We start from the raw sequence: 21272 nt of genomic DNA on the forward strand, positions 1-21272 counted from the left end.
TCTTCAAATATAATCTTGTGCAAACCAAGCATATTCAAATCCCTGAAAAAGATACCAGAAGATACCTAGGTGGCTGCTTCATATCACGGGGCCTCTGACTAGACTCATCCCCTGCCTGATTTAGACTAAATGGTGAGCTGACTGCAGGCAGCCACATATAAACTTGTAGCTCCCGGCTAGAGAGTTGTCTGTCAAAGGGTCTACAAAGAATCATGGCAGTGCACCTCACAAACTTTTCTTCAACAACGATATAGGTAATCAACCAACCTTTAAAAAGGTGTCAATTGCATAGAATGTCTGAATTGAATAGAATGGCCAGAACCATTGATGTGTTCCAAACACTTTAACCAATCTGTGATTGCAGGAAATTACTACTTGTGCAATCAACCATCAGAAAAATTAAAAGGGAAAACTGCAAATGCTGGAAATTGAAATAAAAGCAAAGTTCTGGAACTGCGCAGTAGATTGCTTGGCTTAGAGTAACAGCAGGTTATGACATTTTGAGTGTGTATCCTTCATCAGAACTGAAGACTGAAAGATAAACAGGCATTTTAGTAAAGTGGGGTTGGGGAGAAAAAGGAAGAGGATCAAAAGAACCATAGAGGGAGTTAACGCTTTAAACGATCTGCAGACTGAATGGTGTAAAAGATCATCGGTGAGGTGATTCAGAACGATGAAAAGGACAAAAGAATGTGCAAATAGTGGAGGGTGAACATACATGAGGTCCACACAAATCAAAATGTAAAGAAATACGGCAAAGTAGAGGAAGAGGAAAGAAAACCTGCTGCAGCAGATCTGAAATTAAAACAGAAAATGCAAGGAAGGCATGGCAGAGCCAATTGTGAAAAGCAGGGGAAACAGGCCAACAGCACTGGACAAGCTCAGTCAGTGCTGTGCGCTGAAAGTTTGTGTGTCATCTGACCTATTCACCCTCCTCCTGGTATATCTGTTGTGTTTTCTATTCACTTCCACGCACCCTTTTCTCTTTATTTTTCCCAACTGTGCCAATACATCTGTTTTATTTTAAGCCTTCAGTTCTATTGAAGGGTACACATCCAAAATGTGTCTTTTTTAAAAAGGTGGTGACCGACCTGTTTATTTCCAGCATTTTCTGCTTGTACTTCAACTATCAAGGATGTTGCTTTGGACAGAACCGGGCTAATTCTCTGCACCTAACATATTAGTATATTTAACTACCCGTTATCCCACAGGAACAGCCTACAGACACACAAGCATACCAGACAGTAATGTACGTTCCCTGCAGCTTGATGAATCAAGTGATTAGTACTTAATTATAAGCCACGTGTGCTGTGACCACCAAGAAGGAATCCAATAAATAATCTATCACGCTGCCATAGGTACTCGAGCCGGCTCTGTGTTCCCACCATTTGCTCCACATTTCTCTCTCCTCACCCCACATCCCAAAGCTGCAACTCCTGGGCCAGTGGCTTCAGTGCAGCCTCTCAATTCGCTGAGCCGGAGAACCCACCTAGAGTCTTAACGTGGTTGCTGACCTGGCACGTCCAGCTTTCAACACTAACTGCAAAGGAAACTGCTTCCTTGGCTCGAGGCCTTGTTGGGGATAGATCTGTTGGCAGTGGGTTTCATTCCCAAGGGCTGTGACAGATTGAAAATAATGTTTACATTTTGATGAGAATTACTTGAGGTATGCACGCATGCCATATTGTTTACTGGGAGGTATTTGCAATACTTCACACTGGTAAAGATTTTAAAATTTCTTAGTGGATTTTTCTAATGTGTAGGGTATTCCCCTGTAGATATGGATCAGAGAGATCACCAAAATAGTTTTAGATCATGTCAATGTGGAATAAATTGACTGTCCTATTAATTTCCGTACACTATCATTATTCAGAACCCTCGTATAGATAGGCTTATTGTTTCGGATTTTAAAATTGCTATTGCAGTGTTAAATCATCTTGTAGAACTGTTACATAGAACTTGGATATAATTATAAATTATGGCCCAGAAATTCGGGTCGGGGGCTTCCCGCGGGTGTAAGCCCCCGACCTGCACTTACCTTGCGCGCCGGCCGTTGAGCTGTGGGCCCCCATGGGATTCCGATCCTGGGCCTCCTCCAACTGCCGGCACGCAGTACTTGCGTATCCCAGGGGCGCAGTCGATGCGTCCCCTGGGATCAAGTGGGCCATGAAGAGCCAATGGTAGCAGGGAATGCTTCATTCATAAGTTTGACAGGAAGGGCTGTCAAACTTATAAATACTATAAGCCCCAAAACATCACTAAATCTTCAAATAAATGTTTTTTTAAAAATCACATTTTTTAAATAAACTATAAATTACATGAAATAACTATTTTAAACAATTTTTAAATTTTTGGAAAAAATAATTTTATTTTCTAACAGGCTAAAAAACTTGCCTTTCTTTAAAGTATTTAAAAATAATAAAGCTGTGGAAAAATGTTTTAATTTTAATTAATTCACCACTTACCTTGTAAAAAGCAGGCCTTGCGACTGCTTTTTAAATGTGTAACTTCTGGAGACTTACCCTCCCGGGAAAATCTGCAAAAAAAACGTAATGTCGATGCGCACGCGCAGCCTCTCCTGCGCACGCGTTTGACCTTTCAACCCCTTCTTTCAGGGGAACGGAAGTGCCGGTTTCCCGCGCATGCGCAGTGCATGCAGGAAACCGGCATTTCCATTGGGCTTACGGGTGAGTACCCCGTGCGTACTCACCCGTGGAGACCCGAATTTCTGGGCCATTGTTGCTTTTAACGTAACTGTTAAAATCACTGTTGAAATTTAAGCCTGGAGTAAGATTCTTGGTGGGTTTCCTTACTTGTACTAGTTGCCTTGCTTATGGTTAATGAAGAGCTGACGGTTGCTAAATAATGCGTGCTTAAAAATTGTTCAGGAAAGGGGCAGTCTTGGTTTTGACTGAAAAGGGACCATCATCTCTCGTGGTTTTGTGTGGGGACTTTAACCAACTGTAGTTTGTTAGAGAATTTTGTTGAAATGTGATCATTAAACGTGGAATAATTTTTTAAAAAATTTTGAACGTTGTCTGTCATTTGTGACCAAATTGCTTTAATTTGAACAACGTTGCATTGGTATGTTTTGATGCATAGTTGGCAATGTGAACTGGAGCATAGGAAAAGCAAATCAGATGATCACTGGGGACATAACTGATCTGTAGCTGGGAATTATCATGGGTATAAATTGTGGTAAAAGGCATATTTTGTAAATTGGAAAGGTTTTTAAAAAAAAAAGGCAGAAGTTTGCATGCATCTGCATTCATTCTATGGGCCACGAGAATTCTGTATCTGGAATATTTAGTGAGTAGCATGTTTGCTTAAAATGTTGGAAGTCTGAAAACTCTTTATGCTTTACATATAACAGAATATCCAGTCCAAGTGTTGTGTTAAATAGCATCATACAGAATCCATAGTTCTCCTGCAATACCCAGTAAAATGATTCCTTGTACTGTATTAATTCTGGTCTAACCATGTGGTACAGAAGTGGCAGCAAATCTTTATTCTCAGTGACGCACCCACTGGAGTGGGAAGAGGAGAGAAAAAGAGATTAACCAAATATACCAAGAAAGAAATTGCTATAGGAAGCTCAAGTCGTTCATGATGTTAAATCAACCTCTTTATTAAAGTCTCAATGCATTCTTCTATTTTTAATATGTATTGCTGCTCTGGTATTTATTCATCATAATAGACAATCATTTAACTTCATAGTTTAAAAAAAATTCAAACAAAAAAATTCAAACAAAAATAGAAAAGAACTGGTAAATCTGCAGTGCGTCCAAGCAAACAGCTGGCCTTGTTACTTTTTCAGGAATTAAAATCTTCTTCAGATCTCCATAACTGAAACTGATTTAAATTGGGTGCAATGAAGAAATGTTTCATTCCTTGTGTCTTGCTGTTAATGACCAGTGTAGAAAACTCTCTTATAACTCTACCTCCTGAAAATGGTTATCTGTTGTGTTTCAAACTCTCAAATGAGCTGTAATCCTTTAATTTTAGCTCAAACGGGGCCTTTTTCAAACCGAAAAGAAGCTTCAATTCTAGTGTAGCATTTAAAAGGACATTGATGTTTGGAGGTTGATTGATAGATTAAGGACAAGACTTCTCGAGCTGACACTTGTTTTCATTAGAGAGAAAATAATCAATAAGAAAACATGATCCAGGTCTTCAAAATACTGAGAATATATCAAAATATGGGTGTGGTAGCCGAGTGGTTATGCTCCTGGATTAGTAAACCAGAGGCCTGGACTAATAATCCAGAGAACGCGAGTTTAAAATCCCACCATGGCAGTTTGAGAATTTGAATTCAGTTTTTGTAAAAAGCTGGTATCAGTAAAAGTGACCATGAAGCTGTTGAATTGTTGTTTGGTGAACCAGTAGGGCTTTTAATGTCCTTTTAGGGAAGGATACCTGCCATCTTTACTCAGTCTAGCCTATACGTGACTCCAGTCCCGTGTGGTTGACTCTTAACTGCGCTCTGAAGGCACTCTTGTATCAAAGCATCTCTGGGGAAACTTCGGATTGGCTAATAAATACCAGCCTTGCCAGAGCCGCCCACATCCTGAGACTGAACAATAATTTTACTTGATTATAAATGCAGGACTAGAGAACATTAATTTGAGATTAGAAGGAATTTTTTGAACTACATTTTGAAACCCACCCAAACAGAAGTTAATGCATCAATTTTCTCTCTTTTTAGGTAATCGCTGAATGAACACTTGTTTAGGGACAAGGTTGCGATAAGTGCAAATCGAGTTTATCATGTGTGTGGAACATGGTGGTTTCTGACCAGTTAGTACCTTGAAGGCAACTGGTCTCGGATATGTAGAATCTGAAATTTGATTAGTATTCTGAAGGCGCAGGAGGTTAATTGCAGAGAAGAGCACGGAGAAACTTTGAAACCTTTCTTGGGTGATTAGGTTAAGTAGTGTGCATGATGGATTTTAGGTAGGCTGGAGGGAAGTTTTGATGGGACAAACAGCCTCTCTGGTTTCATTTTTTATTTTTGTGTGCTGTAATGCAGCACTAAATGCAAACAGGTTTCCAAAATGGCAGCCCTAAGATCTGGTAAATAAAGTTGTTTTTTTACCTTACACAGAGGGGGAGAGAATGAAACTGCTTTAAGATGAACATAGATAAACTGGGTGGGCTTTGAGCAAACAAAAAAGAGTGATTTATTCTAATGAATTCTAATTGGATCCCTTTTTTATACTGCATTGGTGTTTGGTGTAGAACGTGAACGGCGAAACCAAAAGGCCAGCTTTAACTCTTGTGGGGGGGGGCGGAAATCGGGTGGGGATGGGGGGGGGCGCACGTGCCAACATAGAAGATAGGAGTAGGCCATTCGGTCCCTCGAGCCTGCTCCACCATTCGATGAGATCATGGCTGATCATCCAAACTCTACCCCGTACCTGCCTTCTCACCATAGCCCTTGATACCTTTAGCTCTAAGAAATATATCTAACTCCTTCTTGAATATATTTAAAGACTTGGCCTCAACTGCCTTCTGTGGTAGAGAATTCCACAGGTTCACCACTCTCTGGGTGAAGAAATTCTTCCTCATCTCTGTCCTAAATGGCTTACCCCTTATCCTTAGACTATGACCCCTGGTTCTGGACTCTCCGACCATCAGGAACATTCTACCTGCATCTAGTTTGTCCAGACCTGTCAGAATTTTATAAGTTTCGATGAGATCCCCTCTCATTCTTCTAAACTCCAGCGAGTATAAGCCCAATCAACCCAATCTCTCCTCATGCGTCATTCCTGCCATCCCAGGGATCAGCCTTGTGAATCTTCGCTGAACTCCTTCCATGGCAAGAACATCCTTCCTCAGATAAGGCGACCAAAACTGCACACCGTACTCGAGGTGTGGTCTCGCCAAGGCCCTGTACAACTGCAGCAGGACATCCTTGCTCCTGTACTCAAACCCTTTCGCTATGAAGGCCAACATACCATTTGCCTTCTTCACCGCCTGCTGCACCTGCATGCTTACCTTCAGCGACTGGTGCACAAGGACACCCAGGTCTCGTTGCACTTCCCCTTCTCCCAATCTATTGCCATTCAGATAATAGTCTGCCTTTCTGTTTTTGCCACCAAAGTGGATAACCTCGCATTTATCCACATTATATTGCATCTGCCACGCTTCTGCCCAATCACCCAACCTGTCCAAATCATCCTGGAGTTTCTCGGTATCCTCCTCGCAGCACACACGCCCACCCAGCTTTGTGTCGTCTGCAAACTTGGAGATATTACATCTAGTTCCCTTATCTAGATCATTAATGTATATTGTGAATAGCTGGGGTCCAAGGACCGATCCCTGCAGTACCCCACTAGTCACTGCCTGCCACTCGGGAAAAAGACCCGTTAATTCCTACTCTCTGCTTTCTGTCCGCCAACCAGTTCTCTATCCAAGTCAATACCTTGCCCCCAATCCCATGTGCCTTAACTTTACACGCTAATCTCTTATGCAGGACCTTATCAAAAGCCTTTTGAAAGTCCAAATGCACCACATCTATTGGTTCTCCCTTATCTATTTTCCCAGTTACATCCTTTACCTGCGGTGTGATCAACTCGCTAAATGTGATATTCACGACATCCTCAGCATCACGAATGCTCTAAAATGAATCCATCCGCAGCTCCAGTGCCGCAATGCGGTCTGTCAGTAGCTGCAGCTGGACACACTTCCCGCACACATGGTCGTCAGGGACGCAGGAAGCATCCCTGATTTCCCACATAGAGCAGGAGGAGCATACTACGGGGCTGGGCTGTCCTGCCATGACTTACCCTTTAATTTAATTAAAATTAAATGAATCCCACCAATTTCACTTCAGTTAAATGATATACTCAAAGGCACTTGCTTAATAGTAGTCCCCACTACACAACAGAGACCTTAGAAACCACAAAATTTAAGTTTAGAAAAATTTAGAAAGAAAATACTCACCAACCAATCACTTACCTGCTTCTTGGTGACGTCACACTTCGATTACTTTTTGCTTCCCTCTCCCGGAACCTGGATTGGTAAGCCGCCTCTGGTGCTCCCTCGCAGGTCCGCCGCCTCTCCGCTCTGGGCCTCGCTGCCTTGGGCTGCTCCTTAAGTACCTCCGCCGCCTCTGGTGCTCCCTCGCAGGTGCCAAAGCGGGCAGCAAACCACCCGTCCCTCTAGAGTGTGAGGCCCAAGAGATTTCAACTTTAATTTGCATGCCCCGACTCTTGACTCCCGCCCAAAGCTGGCGGGAATGATGTCACCACTGGCAGGTGGGAGTCAAAATTGGTGCAGGGTCAGGCTGCCGCCGAGGGCACGTGGCAAGTCTGCAGTTTGGCGAGTGGAAGGGAGCCTTGGACAGGAGAGGCCCGAGGTGGTATTGTGGGGCTAGGAGAGCCTACCAGGAAACCGTTTTAAAATAAAATAAATTATTTATATAAAAGGCCCTACCTCTTGCTGGGGGGGTCAGAGACTATGCGGGCCATAGTCGGCCCCGCGGTTAAAATCGCGCCGGTGTGTTCAGATGACATTGGCATCTACATTAGGCCTCAGCTGCTCTAGGGCGGGCAGCCTTCCTGTGCCTGAAGACAGGTAAGTAAGAATGGTGGGGGGCAGGTACGTGTCGGGAATGCAGTGCGAACCTCTCTTTCTCCCCTCCTCCCCAACAACCTTCATTAACTATGTGATGAAGGTTGGGTATCTTGTTGACTGAAATGGTAAACAAAATGTGATGTCTTCTGGTGCTGCTAATGTAGGAATTAGAATTGATTGGTAGGTTTTTTAATGCAAGGTACTTTAATGCTTACACTGTGTTTAAAGCTCTTCATAAAAATGTGTTTTAAATATGTATCTTTATGCTCAGGGCTACATCACTGTATTGATGTAAACCTTTTTCAACAGGTACAGTAACCAGATTTCTGGTACAAGTCACATTTCATACATTCTAAAGCTTTGGGATAGTAATATTGCTACCCAGTTAGGTAATCTTTGTGGTGATGCATTCACTTTTGAAGAGAATTATAATTACTTGCATTCGTTTGAAACTGGTAATAAGTGAAGGGGGGTGTTTTTCTTTCCAGGGAACCAGTTTGTTTCGTTATTTCTACATAAACATTTTGTCTTTCTTTAATTACAAGGTTTGTACTAACATGGTAGTGAATGTATTGCTAAGTAAACTAGTAATTACCCTCACCACTTCCTTTGTTATCAGCATTATAGCAAGTCGACAAGTTGTGGCAGGTGATCTGATGTCATAAAAATTGCTTCCTCTGGACAAACCTGCTTTATGACTCATTTTAATTGGGTGTGGCTGCTTAATGCTTTTACCTGTGGAAGCTTTGTGTTTCCTTTTGTGTGAGTGTTTCCAGCATTTTGTGCTTTTTATTTCGGATTTCCAGCATCCGCAGTGTTTTGCTTTTTGGTTTCCTTTTTGTGCTCTGTTTTTGTGTGTGTGGGGTGTGGAAGGTTATGGAGTCCCTTTTACTTGTTCATGGGCTGTTTATCACCTGCAGATGGCCCCCTTCTTCCACACCTCTGCCAGTGCTGCTCAGCATTAAAAGTGGCCAAGAGACGACTGCTCTTCTGGCCCAATGCCTCACTGTAGCACTTTGAGATTTCTGAGATTGGGTGCTCAGCAGTTTATTTGAAGTTGTTCTACCCCTGCTCTCTCACTCGATTGGTGCTTCACCTACTCCAAAGAAAAGTTTTGGGCTTGCATCCTCTTGATGGCCCAAACTCTTATTTATTAATTATGTATATTTGTGTGTATGTGCTTAGTCCTTTTGTTGAATCTTTAATCCATAGTTGCTGATAAAATTGTTCTTTTAATTTAATGTGTTGGAGATACTGAAATAAATGTTGGTGTTAATGCTGTAATGATTATTGGTGTTGATACACAGATAACGTAGTGAGAGGCCTTCTTTTGCACAAGACAAATACAATGAACGACCATTTCAATGCAAAATTTCAACTAAAATGGCCATTACTAGCAGAGCCCTAAAACTTGAAAACTTAGTGGGACTTGCACTTGGCTGAGTTCTTCAGCTGAGACCGATGACCAGAAAGTAAAGGAATATTTTGCATTTATGTAGCGCTTAATTATGTTATTAAAACATCTCAAACCTCTTCACAGTGTATTACTTTTGAAATGTACTGACTGTAGCTGTTGCTCAGTGGTAGCAGTCTCCTGAGTCGGAAGGTTGTGGGTTCAAGTCGCACTCCAGGGACTTGAACACAGAAATCTAGGTTGAGGGAGTGCTGCACTGTCGGAGGTGCTATCTTTAGGATGAAACGTTAAACCGAGACCCTGTCCGCCCTTTCAGGTGATTTTAAAGGTCCCATGGCACTATTTCGAAGAGGAACAGAAGGGTTTTCCCTGGTGTCCTGGCCAATATTTACTGCTCGATCAACATCACTAAAAAAGAAAAAACGAATATCTGTTCATTATCGGATTGCTGTTTGTGGGACCTTGCTGTGTACAAATTGGCTGCCGCGTTTCCTACATTACAGCAGTGACTACACTTCAAAAGTACCTCATTGAATGTAAAGGATGTCCTGAGATCGTAAAAGGCGCTATGGAAATGAAGGTCTTTCTTTTACGTAGGGAAGCAGAGTGCCAGCTGGTCCCACAACCAGCAGAGGTGAATAATCCGTTAATCTGTTGTTTTGGTGGTGCTGGTTACGGGAGAAAAATTGGTCAGAGTACTGAGAACGGTTCTTTGAATAATGCAATAGGATCTTTAATCCCCCACCTGAAACGGACAGCTGGGATCTCCGTTTAATGTCTCATCTGAACAACGGTACCTCTGACAATGCAGTACTCTCCATACTGCACTGGACTGTTGACATAGATTATTGTGTTCAAGACCTGAATGGTACTTGAACCTGCACCTTCTGACCCAAGAGGCGAGAGCTCCACCAACTGAACTGGGAGCAGGGTGGCCGTGCAAGTGTTTTCAGGCATTAAGTATGCATTGCAGTGTCTTTAATGCCTGGTTTGAGTAGGGGCTAAATTTAGTTAATCAGAGTGGGATTACAGGAGCTATTGATCTTGAACTGGGAGCAGTTAACTCTCGGGCTCCCCTTGGTTGCTAGTTTTCAGGTTTCAGCTCAACTTAAAATGCATCTTGGAAACTGTGCTCCTGCGAATGTAAAAGTTGGATGATGCAAACTTTTATAAGCATTATACAGTGGTGGCAAGTATATTCAGCAACATTTGTAATATATTTTGGTCCATTTAACAGTTTGTGCTCGATGCAACCAGAAGTGCTTCCTGTGCAATGTGAATACTTAGAAAACTTCCAAGATTTTGTATATATTGAACACTTGGGTTACTCTTGTCACTTAAGGGCAATAAATGTCTAATAATCCAACTGTAGATATATTTTATCTCTTAAAACTCCTTTTTTATTTAGCTGGGACAGCAGGCAGTTCAGTTTTTCTTTTGTAGCCCGCTGGTGTCTATTCGCGTAGAGTAACGGAAATGCATTCTCTGTCAGGAGGGCTGTTTAGTTGTTGGATTAAAGAAACTTTTTTTTTATGGGAACACTAGCAATGTGGAAATTAATCTTTAAGCTATCGTTCTATTGCAGTACAAATTTGAGACTAATAACTGCAGTTTGTGAGGTGCTGTATGATGTCTTGTTATTTTACCTGGGTGCGAATGGCACCCTTGCTGCCAAGACTGAGCTCTCTACCTGCATATATAAGAGTTCCACTTGTGGTGGTCAGTTTTTTAATGCTTTGAAGTGCAGGTGGGCGCATCCACTTTCCCAAAACATTAAAGACTCTGCTTAGGATTGTAAAATGCGCAAATGGATTAGCAGGCTGCCTGAGCGCTATTTTTAAACTGGATTCCACACCGTATCAAGGCCAAGTGCTTTGAGCTGGTTTACCTGAGGTAGTCTCGACCAGCGGAGTTACACAGTTTGCTGCAGGAGCCCCTGTGCATCAATGGAGCTAGCCTCTGAAGCTCAAAATTATCTTCCCTGGTATTAAAACTGGATATGGTTTCTAAAAAGTAATTATATAAATGCATCTTGACATTCATCTAGAGAAAATCTAGGCTGAGTTCTGAAGATTGTAACTAGATTGAGCATGTTGAAATTGTTAATTATGAAACTTTGGAGTTTTGCATATACAGTTTCAGCTTGGCATAAAGGGCATTTAAATGAAATGCTCAATTTGCACAGCTACTGTATGTAAGGAGAGATTTTCTGCTTCTACGTTCCTGGCACGTATTGGGGAAATTGCACAACTTTAGCCCTTGATCATGGGGCTGTGTGTGCAATTTTCAGATGCGTGTTCTTGTTATGTGATGAGTGCAAAAGTGGAAAATGTTATTACTGCAGTACTTCATGACCTAATGGATACTTGAGTGTCACTTTTTTTTTTACATAGTCAAAAATGCTGAGAGGGTTCCTTTTCCACCATTTGGAAGAGAATCAGCCATGCCAGGTTTAAATCAGGTAAGTGGACTGAATGTACAACTTTAAGTTTTATCTGTTCAGCCAAAGTTCTCTTGTAACAATTGCAGGTGAAGTAGTTTATTCTCCTCTAAAACTGCCATGTTTTAAATTTGCACAATGTTACAAATTTAAAGTAGATTTGATACGGATGTAAATAGTCAATTGGCTTAACTGTGTTCAAATTAATGGTAAATAATATTTTGTAGTTAAATATAAATGTTAGCAATTGTTACAAAAAGAAAACCACACTCTCTAGCTTGAGTAGCTGTGACAATATGCTGAAATTACTATTCGCACCAGTTAACCTGCCCAATTGTCACTGGCTTGTGAATTGAGACATAATGTGTGTTGTGTGTTTTTCTTTTCCTACAATAAACTTTACATTCGATTGGTGATCTTGTATGGATAGCCAGCACTGTGGGACGGATAACTGTGGACTAACTATTTTCAACCTGTAGTGCAATTGTCTCTTTTTTGCCTTTATGAAAAAGTGCATGCTGTATGCCTCCAGATTCTTCTTAAATATTGACTTAATTTACCTGTCCTTGTGTTTTCCCACATTGCTGCCTGTAGTCAGAAACCATTTTAAGTATTTGGTTTGAGAATCCAGAAGTGCATTGAATGTTTAAATACCTTTTCATTTCGCATTCAAAACCATAAAGTACAAATAGTTGTTAAACTGATAGCTGCTAAATTGATAGTTGATGCACGATTTAATCAGCAATACCAAGCTCAAAAGACACAGAATTTTGATGGTTATAATTTGGTTATTTCTTTTGAATTTTGTGCATAAGATGTAAGTGAGGATTAAGTTTAAACCTGTCTGTTGCCCACTCTAATGTTCATTTCAGCCATTGTTAGAGGAAATTGAAATGTTTTTGTCCAGTGTGCACCAAATGGCCGGCATGAACTTTTTTCATTCCAATTAAAGTAGACTCGACACCAGACAGGAAGAAAGCCCAGTTACCTTGTTGTCCAGACAGTTCAACTGAGATGCACTGTTTTCATTTCAATTTAGTTGTTACGTTCCTCAGTGGTCTTTCATATATTTTTAAAGGTTATCAATCTGTTGTGCTGTACAATAGAGGTTCCAACAAAATGCAGCTCATATAATTGCTGAGAATTTGATTACTGAATTTTAACTGTCTGGGGGGAAAAATGCCATATTCTCAGAATAGCCAATTTGATTCAGAGTTTTAGATCCAAGTATAATTGTTTTTTTATTTTTATAATGACGGATATTTTTACAGTTCCAAAACTTTTTAAAAATATCTATTAAAAGGGGTGCTTAATTTTCATGAATCATTTCTGTTGGGCATTCTAATGTTTGGTTACATTTGAAATTTTTTTGGAGCTAACATGGGAGTGAAGTAGTTTCTGGGGGAGAGATTCATTAACGCCCTGTTTGGGGCGCTAACTTTTAAAAGTTGAGAAAATTAGCGCCAGGTGCTAATGTTTCTAAACTTTTGAAAAATTCGCTGTTTACGCTCCAGGAAGGAAGTGGAACGCTAAATCAAGCTCCACTTCCTTCTTGGAGCGCAATCGGCAGCAGGCGGGGCGGAGACTTCAGCAGCGCTGCACACTGGGCCGTGCGGCGCTGCCGCGATCAAAGGCTCCTGCCCTCCCTTAAAGGGAAGAGCCCTCGCTGCAGGCTCTGCAATGGAAGAAGTACCTACCTGGACCACCAAGGCAGCCGCGATCCCACTCGATCAGCGAGTGCCGGGCTGATCGATCGCGGGCAGAACCCCGCGAAAAAAACTGGAACAAGAAAGGTAAGTTTTTTTTTTTACTTACCTCGGTCACCTCGCCTTTAATCATCACCCCCGAAGCGGCCAGCCGCCCGATGCACGCCTCCTGCAGCTGTCTGTGTTTCCGACTGGCGTTGCTGCAGGGGGCGGAAATCAATTTCAGGTCCAGGGCATTGTGCACAGCGATGACGTCACGATCTCCAGGCGAAGGAGATCAGGGCGCAACACCATAGCGCCGCCGCAAAACTCCCGCCAAATATGGCGGGAGACAATGTCAGCGCAGCGCCCGGTCGCAAAGCCATTTGCACCCCGTTAGGGTGCTAACGGGAGGCGCAAAGGCACCCAATTTTGTGCCCCCCCCCCCCCATGTTTGCATGCCTGCATTTAATAACTTATTGAATTTCCCCCCATTTCTTTTCTATCGGGGGTTCATCAATTACTTGTCATGCCTATTGTATAAAGATGCTCTAAGATTGACTTTTGGAAAGTGTGTTAGACATTTATATTAACATTAACCTTCTGAGTGGATAACACAGTGTAAGATGTGTAACGCCTGTTTCAGCAGGTCATTGAGAAGCAAATAACTGCATCCTGCAATTCATTCATCAGTGCTTCAAATGGCTTGAAGAGCAAGCATATTCATTCCAATGCAGTCTATTGGTTATCCAACTATATAGTTTCACTCTTCAGTTAAATTATTCCAATCCATGTGAAAACCTTTGTGGCTTTTATTTTACATTCCAGTTACTGCATTGACTGAAGTTGTTATGGAGCCTTGATGGAATTGTGGGTTTTCGAGATTTATTTCAGTGCATCAACTTTAAAATTAATGATATAAAAAAAATAGGATTAATTGTTGCAACTATTTTAACAATATTAAACTTTGTTTTCAGTTCTAAGTGTGCTGTAGTAAACCAAGATGCTCAGACTAATTGTAAATGCATTTATTTTCTGATGCAGGGAAGTTTTCTGAACTCTGAAATGGGAATGGCCAATTCGGGAGCAATGTCGCCAACTGGAGTCAAACCAGGCTCACAGTATTACCCCTATGCCAGCAATCCTCGAAGACGGCCAGTGCAAGAACCAAGTAATCTAGGTAATGTCCACAAAGTGTTGCTTTGTATTATAGTATACAGTGTTCTTGGTGTTACTACCTAATCATTTGGGTAATTCTCATTAGATTTTAAAATTTCTCCCCCCCCCCCCCCCTTTGATTTTGTGTGTTTTTAATAAAGTAAATAGTTGCTATTATTGAGGAAAAACAGCATGTTTTCTGGATTGTGGTATGTTATTACACTCCACTTAGCGGCAAAGTTTTTGAATGTTTCTGATTACACTAGTGGATCTCTTGTAGCTTTGGTCAGAACAAAACCAATTCTATAAGGTTTTCTAAAAGGTAGTTGTCTCTGCCTTATACATCTTTCCATTCTATTTGCTGTGGCTTTCACCTGTATCTTTGTCTTTTTTCTCACTCTATCTTCTTTATATAAGGTTCTCTTCCCTTTGTGTGTGTCTCTCTTTCTCTCTTTATCTCTCTCTTTGGCGTGACCAGGTCAAATTTTGGAGGTTGTCAAATGGAGTGGAGTCAGCACCAATCAAGTTATCTCATTGGTGGAGCCCAATGCATTAATGCAATATATAGTTTTGTTACCCTGTGGAACAAGCGCCAAAAACGGCATCTCATCTGTGGCGTCATAAAGCTTCTAACAGAATAGTTGCTAATTGCTAACCCACAGCTAACTGCTGGGAAATATTAAGCTTGCAATGATATCACAATCCTTAACCTTGTGCATTCCATGCAATTCATGCACAGACTATTGGTGTCTGCCATGATCTATGCTGGCAGCAAAAGACTAAATAAAACCACCCTCACAACTCTGCAATATGTGATCATGAAAAATAATTGATACTGTACATGGAAATTATAGTCTCCTTCTTCTTAGGCAGTCCCTCGGAACCGAGGATGACTTGCTTCCACATTAAAAATGAGTTTGCAGGTGACTGAGTCCAATGCGGGACCTACAGTCTCTGTCACAGGTGGGGCAGATGGTGGTTGAAGGGGCGGGTGGGTGGGGTGCTTGGGTTGACGTGCGCTCCTTGCACTGCCTGCGCTTGGCTTCTGCTTGCTCCCGGCGAAGAGACTCGATGTTCAGCACCTTCCCGGATGCTTCTCCTCCACTTTGTGCAGTCTTGGGCCAGGGTTTCCCAGGTGTCGGTGGGGATGTTGCACTTTTTCCAAGGAGGATTTGAGGGTGTCCTTGAAGCGTTTCCTCTGCCCACCTGGGGCTCTCTTGCCATGCTGGAGCTCCAAGTAGAGCGCTTGTTTTGGGAGTCTTGTATCAGGCATGCGGACAATGTGACCCGTTCATCGGAGCTGATGGAACGTGGTCAAAGCTTCGATGCTGGGGATGTTGGCCTGAGCAAGAACACTGACATTGGTGCGCCTATCCTGCCAATGGATTTGCAGGATCTTGCGGAGGCAGCGTTGGTGGTACCTCTCCAGTGCTTTGAGGTGCCTGCTATACATGGTCCATGTCTCTGAGGCATACAGCAGGGCGGGTATCACTGCTGCTCTGTAGACCATGAGCTTAGTGCTGGGTTTGAGGTCCTGGTCTTCAAACACTCTCTTCCTCAGGCAACCGAAGGCGGTGTTGGACTTCATCGTCGACATCTGCCCTTGTTGACAGTAGGCTCCCGAGGTATGGAAAGTGGTCCACGTTGTCCAAGGCCTTGTCGTGGATTTTGATAATTGGGGAGCAGTACTGTGTGGCGGGGGCAGGTTGGTAGCAGACCTTTGTCTTACGGATGTTTAGAGTTAGGCCCATGCTCTCGTACGCTTCGGTGAAGGTGTTGACGATGGTTTGGAATTCGACCTCCGAGTGAGCGCAGACGCAAGCGTTGTCTGCATACTGAAATTATAGCGTCGTCGTCTGAAATTATAGTAAGTTTTAGATAACCATATGAACAACTGAGACTTGGCACTTGTGGTTTGTCATGTGAGCTCCTTGATCAGATTGCCGCCTTATAATCACTCCTGATGATCTGTATAATGCGTTTCTTTTAACTTCATTTTTAAGTATAGTTTCAAATCTTGACGATTGAAAATGGAGATCCTAATTTTAAAAAATCTAAATTGATACAATTACTTTCTGATTGCACATTTTTTTCTCCCTCCTCTCCCGGGTCCACTGATGCATGCTCCATGACCATCAGTTGCCCTCTGTGTCTCGCTCTCAATCTCTTGTTCGTCTTTATTCCATACATGGCATTAAGAATGATTCATTTTCATTCTGTTCAAAACTTAAACTTCATTTTATTGACTTTGCTTTATAATTTTGGATGTTAATCTGTATTTTCCCTCCTAGAATCCCAGCCCAAGAAAGTACGAAAGGTACCTCCTGGCCTTCCATCTTCGGTAAGCATTTTGTTTCTTGATAACTTTAATGAATTCTTTATTAAACTAGCTAGCTGAAAGTATCTTGGCTAATTTACACAAGTTGCCCTATGTCATTGATGGTGACATCTTAACTGTTTGTTAAGGCTAAGTGCACTTTAGCTATGTTTTAAATAAAACTGCATAATGTTCAAGATTATCTTGGGTCACCAAGAATACAAAATATGTCAGGTCATTCAAGTCTCTTTTGTATGTTTGTTACCAGTGCCATTTATCCTGAACGCATTTTTGCTCTTTCGGCCCACTGACGTAAACAACCAAGTGCTCAGATGTCATTACTATATCATCAAACAGGAATACAGGAAACACTTTTTTATCTGGCACCGACGGGACTGGCGTGGTGCTGGTTGATCAAAAAGTCCGGATTACAGAGAGATATACTTACCAAGGTACGAGAGCCCCGTACACGGCCACAGGTGCAGGAGTCCCGGTTACACGGCCACAGATCCAGGAGTCCCGGTTACACGGCCACAGATCCAGGAGTCCCTGTTGCACGGCCACAGGTGCAGGAACTCCAGTTTAACGGCCACGGATCCAGGAACTCCGTACACGGCCACTAATATATAGTAAAATTTACCTGAACCTACTCCTGAATTTTGCCGGTTGAGATTTCCGGATATTTAGGTGCCGGTTAAAAGAGAGTTTCCTGTAGTTTGTTGGCAGACTACATGAATAGTATTCCTTCACTTAAGGGATTCGAAATAGGTTTGGGCTAGTTTCTACATGATAGTTGTGGCTGCAGTACCAGAAGTTGGCAATCTTGGTCAGAAGCCGCAAAGGTGTCTGTTGTGCAAAGTGGCAAAGTTCATATTGACGCAGTGTGGGATGCTTTCTTAAAAATAATGATGTGTTGGACCAGAGACCAGGAAAGGTTCTGGGCGTTACCTGGTTTGGTGGTGGTTGCTGGGGGAGAAGAGACTAGGGAATTCTTGATGAATTGAGAAGGTGGCTGCCTCTGTTAAGATGTGCATGCGGGTGTGTATTTATTCAGACACACTTCTAAAACCCTGCTACCCTGAACTGTGGATATTCAAGTGTACTCTTGGGAGCTTAGCTGCTGCTGGAAGCAGCATTAGCAGTTTGACTCAGGAGGCAGAGACTCAACAATGGATTATGATTTGTATGTGTCCCAGGAGGCAAGTAAAGACTTTTTTTGATTTTCTGTTGTTTACATGCCCTTAGGTGGGTTGAAACTGGGAATTTAATATCTTGAGTGTTCAACAATTACTGTTTCTAGGCCACCTCAAATTTTACTTTTGTGTGTAGAATTCCAAGTAAAATTGTTTAAACTAGCTTGCTATGAATGAAACAAAAACTGTATTTTAAAATGAGCTGCAGAATCCCATAAATTAGAATTTTGATTCTTGCCATAATGGAGGATGCAGCCATATTGGGTAATGGAAATTGGCATACAAGAACACCTCCAAACCTCATTACGACAGACATTTTAAAATTAACTTATCGACGGGTATGGTAGTGTAGTGGTTATGTTACTGGACCAGTAATACAGAGGCTTGGGACTAATAATTCAGAGAATGAGAGTTTAAATCCCACCATGGCAGTATATTTTAAGGTAATTGGCAAAAGACCAGAGGCAAGATGAGAATTTTTTGTTTATGCAGCGAGTTATGATGATCTGGAATGTGCTGCCTGAAGGGCGGTGGAAGCAGATTCAATAATTACTTTCAAAAGGGAATTGGATAAATACTTGAAGGGGAATATTTTGCTGGGGAATGGGACTAATTGGATATCTCTTTCAAAGAGCCGGCACAAGCAAAATGGGCTGAATGGCCTCCTTCTGTGCTGCATCATTCTGTGATTTTATTGTAAACTTGAGTTTAAAAAAAAAAAAAAAAAAAATTCTAGCATATGTGAATTCTATGAAAATCGTTAATTGAAATTCTACTGTAAAGTTTTTCTATTTATGAAAAGATGCTGAAGAAAACAGTTATAAATGAGAAGCCATGGCAAAGAATCAAGGCCTGTAGTGCGGGACGCTTTTTTTATTTTAAAAAGAGCAAAAGAAAAAGTAGTGATTAGGTGACTACTCTGGTCTCGGAAGGCTAAAGCTTGTAGGAAGGGGGAAAAACTGAGAGGTGGGGAGTTCCTTCGTTTTGAGTTAGGGGAAAGAAAAAGTTTTGATTTCAATGCTGTGCAGGTGTAGAGAGGAGCAAGATGATGTAGAAAAAACTAAAAGATGAAGTAAAGGAGGAAATAGTGATTAGGTGAAACCAAACTTCGGTTTTCAAAGACCAAAGGTTGTGGGAAGAAGGAAATACTGAGGGATGATGTATAAATGCATAATTGCTGTTTAGAAGGAAAAAGAGAAAAGCTCCCAGGAGTACTGGGCACAGTGTCAAAGGAAGAACAAAAAAGACTTCTCTTCCATTTTTTTTTCCAGGAATGTGAGAGGTTAATAGAAGACCATCCCCAAATATGTTGGCATTCAACTTTTTGGCTGGACTTGAGTTTAAAAATTGACGTACCTAACTTTATATCGGAGATGACAAAGGAACATGTTTCTGCAAAGGAAAACACTTAAAAATGTATCTTGTGTCTAGGCCCTAGCCTGGACCTATAATTGGTTTAATTTAATCTACATAGTTGAAGTAGTCATTATTTTCCATTTGGTATGGCAACTTTGAAGTGATCACCTTTCGTCATCAGATTTGTGGTGCTTGCTGCTGGTTGGAAGTTTTTATGGGATAACTGAATGTTAATCCAGCGCTCTCAGATTTTATTTAAGAAACATACGCTGCTATTTACTGGTTTCTGCCATCTGCACTCTGAAATAAATACCAATGAAACACCTGAATAGAAACAAGACTGTGTCACAGCCTGTGTTGGAGAAAATAGAGGAAAACTAGCAATTTTTCTGAAGTCATTGGTTGCTACTGCAATTGAAATGAACAATAGAAATAACCTGTGCTCGGAGCTAGATAATGGAGCGCACGTTGTGTATTAAGTAGAGGTTGTTAGCAGCCTGGCATTTTTCTTTTAATTTGCCTTGTCCCGCTTAACATTTTTCTTCAGACTCATTACTTTCCGTCCCAAGGTGATGGACCTCCCTGAAAAATGAAGTAGTCAATATCATTTTAGAGACTACTTGCAGGTTTTTGGTTTTATCATGTTGAGCACGGTTTTCGCAGTATTGGTTATATCTAGATAAATTAAACATTGCCGAGTTTAATTTGAAGAGTCGCTTTGTGGTATCCCTTTGCGATAGATTAGGGCGATAGAGCCTTTATCAGTAGCTGTAGTTTGGGTTGGGAGAGGGGGGGGAGGAAGGAAGAAGAAAAGTGTCACAATTTGTGCTTAAAGTACTGTTGAGCTGGTCCGGTGCATCCAAACTAGGTTGTGTCTCCTTTCCTTCCCCACAGCCCCCAAAACAAGACGTGACGTGATGCATGCAAGCATTTGAAAGGCTCATCATATTTCCTGTTTACACACCTATTTTATTTTACACATCCTGTGCCGCTAGGAAATGTTCCTAAAATACTTCCATCATTCTACTGATTGCATTGTGTTTTAAGGAACTTGTTAATCCTGCTAAAACATTGTAAAGGGAAATATTTGTGGCCCTTAGTGTGTTAGACCCCAACGGAGTAGTATACTGTGACGTACACTGTCTTGTGTATCTTTAGTCAGTGTAACATTGATTTTGATTTTTTTTTATCTACATGGCCAGTGAATCATTATTTCTGCCACTGTCTTAACGACACACACGTCTTCATTTTCCTTCTATTCTGCTTGTTTCTTGTCTCCGTTCTCTTCATGGTCAGTTTAGCCCATACTATTGAAGTATTACAAGCAATTGTGCAAAGGTTTAGGATTTCAGATTTCTTAACATTAAAGTTCAGCTTGGTTCTAAATACTTCCAGTTGCTATGCATGCATTACTCACTAAAGGTTTGAGAATTGAATTCTTATTGTGGGGTTCTATTAAATGTATAATATAATTGCGCTTAGTGTTCATAAAGAGAAATTAAATGTATAATCAGGGCTGTTCTTGAAGCTAAGGACTGCTGACAGTGTGATTCACACCTAAGCTGTAGGTGTATAATCCAGGTTAATTGTGGCTGAAGTGTGCTTAACCTGGAAAACTGACACAAAATTAATTCCTTTAGGATACAAATGAGAATAAATTTGTTTGCATTCGTAAGAATTTGTTTTTTGAAATTCTGCATTCAAATCATGATGTAAAAGCCCATCTGTAAATTGTGTGTTTATTCTGCTAATCTAAACTTCTTAGCACTAGAAGTTCCACTTCAACTGATCCAGCATTTAATGAGTGCTTTGTTTACGCCAGCCATGTGGCGACACCGATGCCCTTGGGGAGCATGTTTCTATTTTTCCCCTATGCGTCTCTTGTACGAACCCAACTGGGTGTTTACATTATAACTGGATGAAATGACAATTAAGGTGGACTGACGTGCAGTTACAGTTCAAGTATTGTTTTATGTAGTTCTCTAGTGACAGTTGAGTAGGATAGAAGCAAGATTATCTTTCATTATCAGTCCCTGGTGAGTACATTAACATGACATGCAAAGCTGAAGCACAATGGTGCTTCATACACTTAGAGCATTTATCATCACTCTGTGGCTTTTTGTGTTAAAAG

The 21272-nt window shown here is 41.4% G+C and overlaps 1 protein-coding gene across 11 annotated transcripts in view; it reads left to right on the forward strand.

The window, feature by feature from the left end:
- The window catches only part of LOC147108167 (transcription factor E2-alpha-like), a 153893-nt gene that overhangs the window by 74390 nt on the left and 58231 nt on the right, over positions 1 to 21272 (forward strand). For 9 of the 11 annotated variants that reach the window (XM_086004692.1, XM_086004687.1, XM_086004686.1 and 6 more), the window contains 3 exons: positions 11386 to 11453; positions 14162 to 14297; positions 16567 to 16616. In XM_086004692.1, coding sequence (XP_085860818.1) covers positions 11386 to 11453; positions 14162 to 14297; positions 16567 to 16616 — 254 coding nt within the window. Of the gene's footprint in view, positions 1 to 10042; positions 11006 to 11385; positions 11454 to 14161; positions 14298 to 16566; positions 16617 to 21272 lie in introns of those variants that run through there. The other 2 variants (XM_086004695.1, XM_086004696.1) reach the window with 2 other exon arrangements.

Source organism: Somniosus microcephalus, chromosome 13 (genome assembly GCF_052327205.1).
Source record: "Somniosus microcephalus isolate GS21.2 chromosome 13, FLI_Smic_1.0, whole genome shotgun sequence".
NCBI classification, from domain to species: Eukaryota; Metazoa; Chordata; class Chondrichthyes; order Squaliformes; family Somniosidae; genus Somniosus; species Somniosus microcephalus.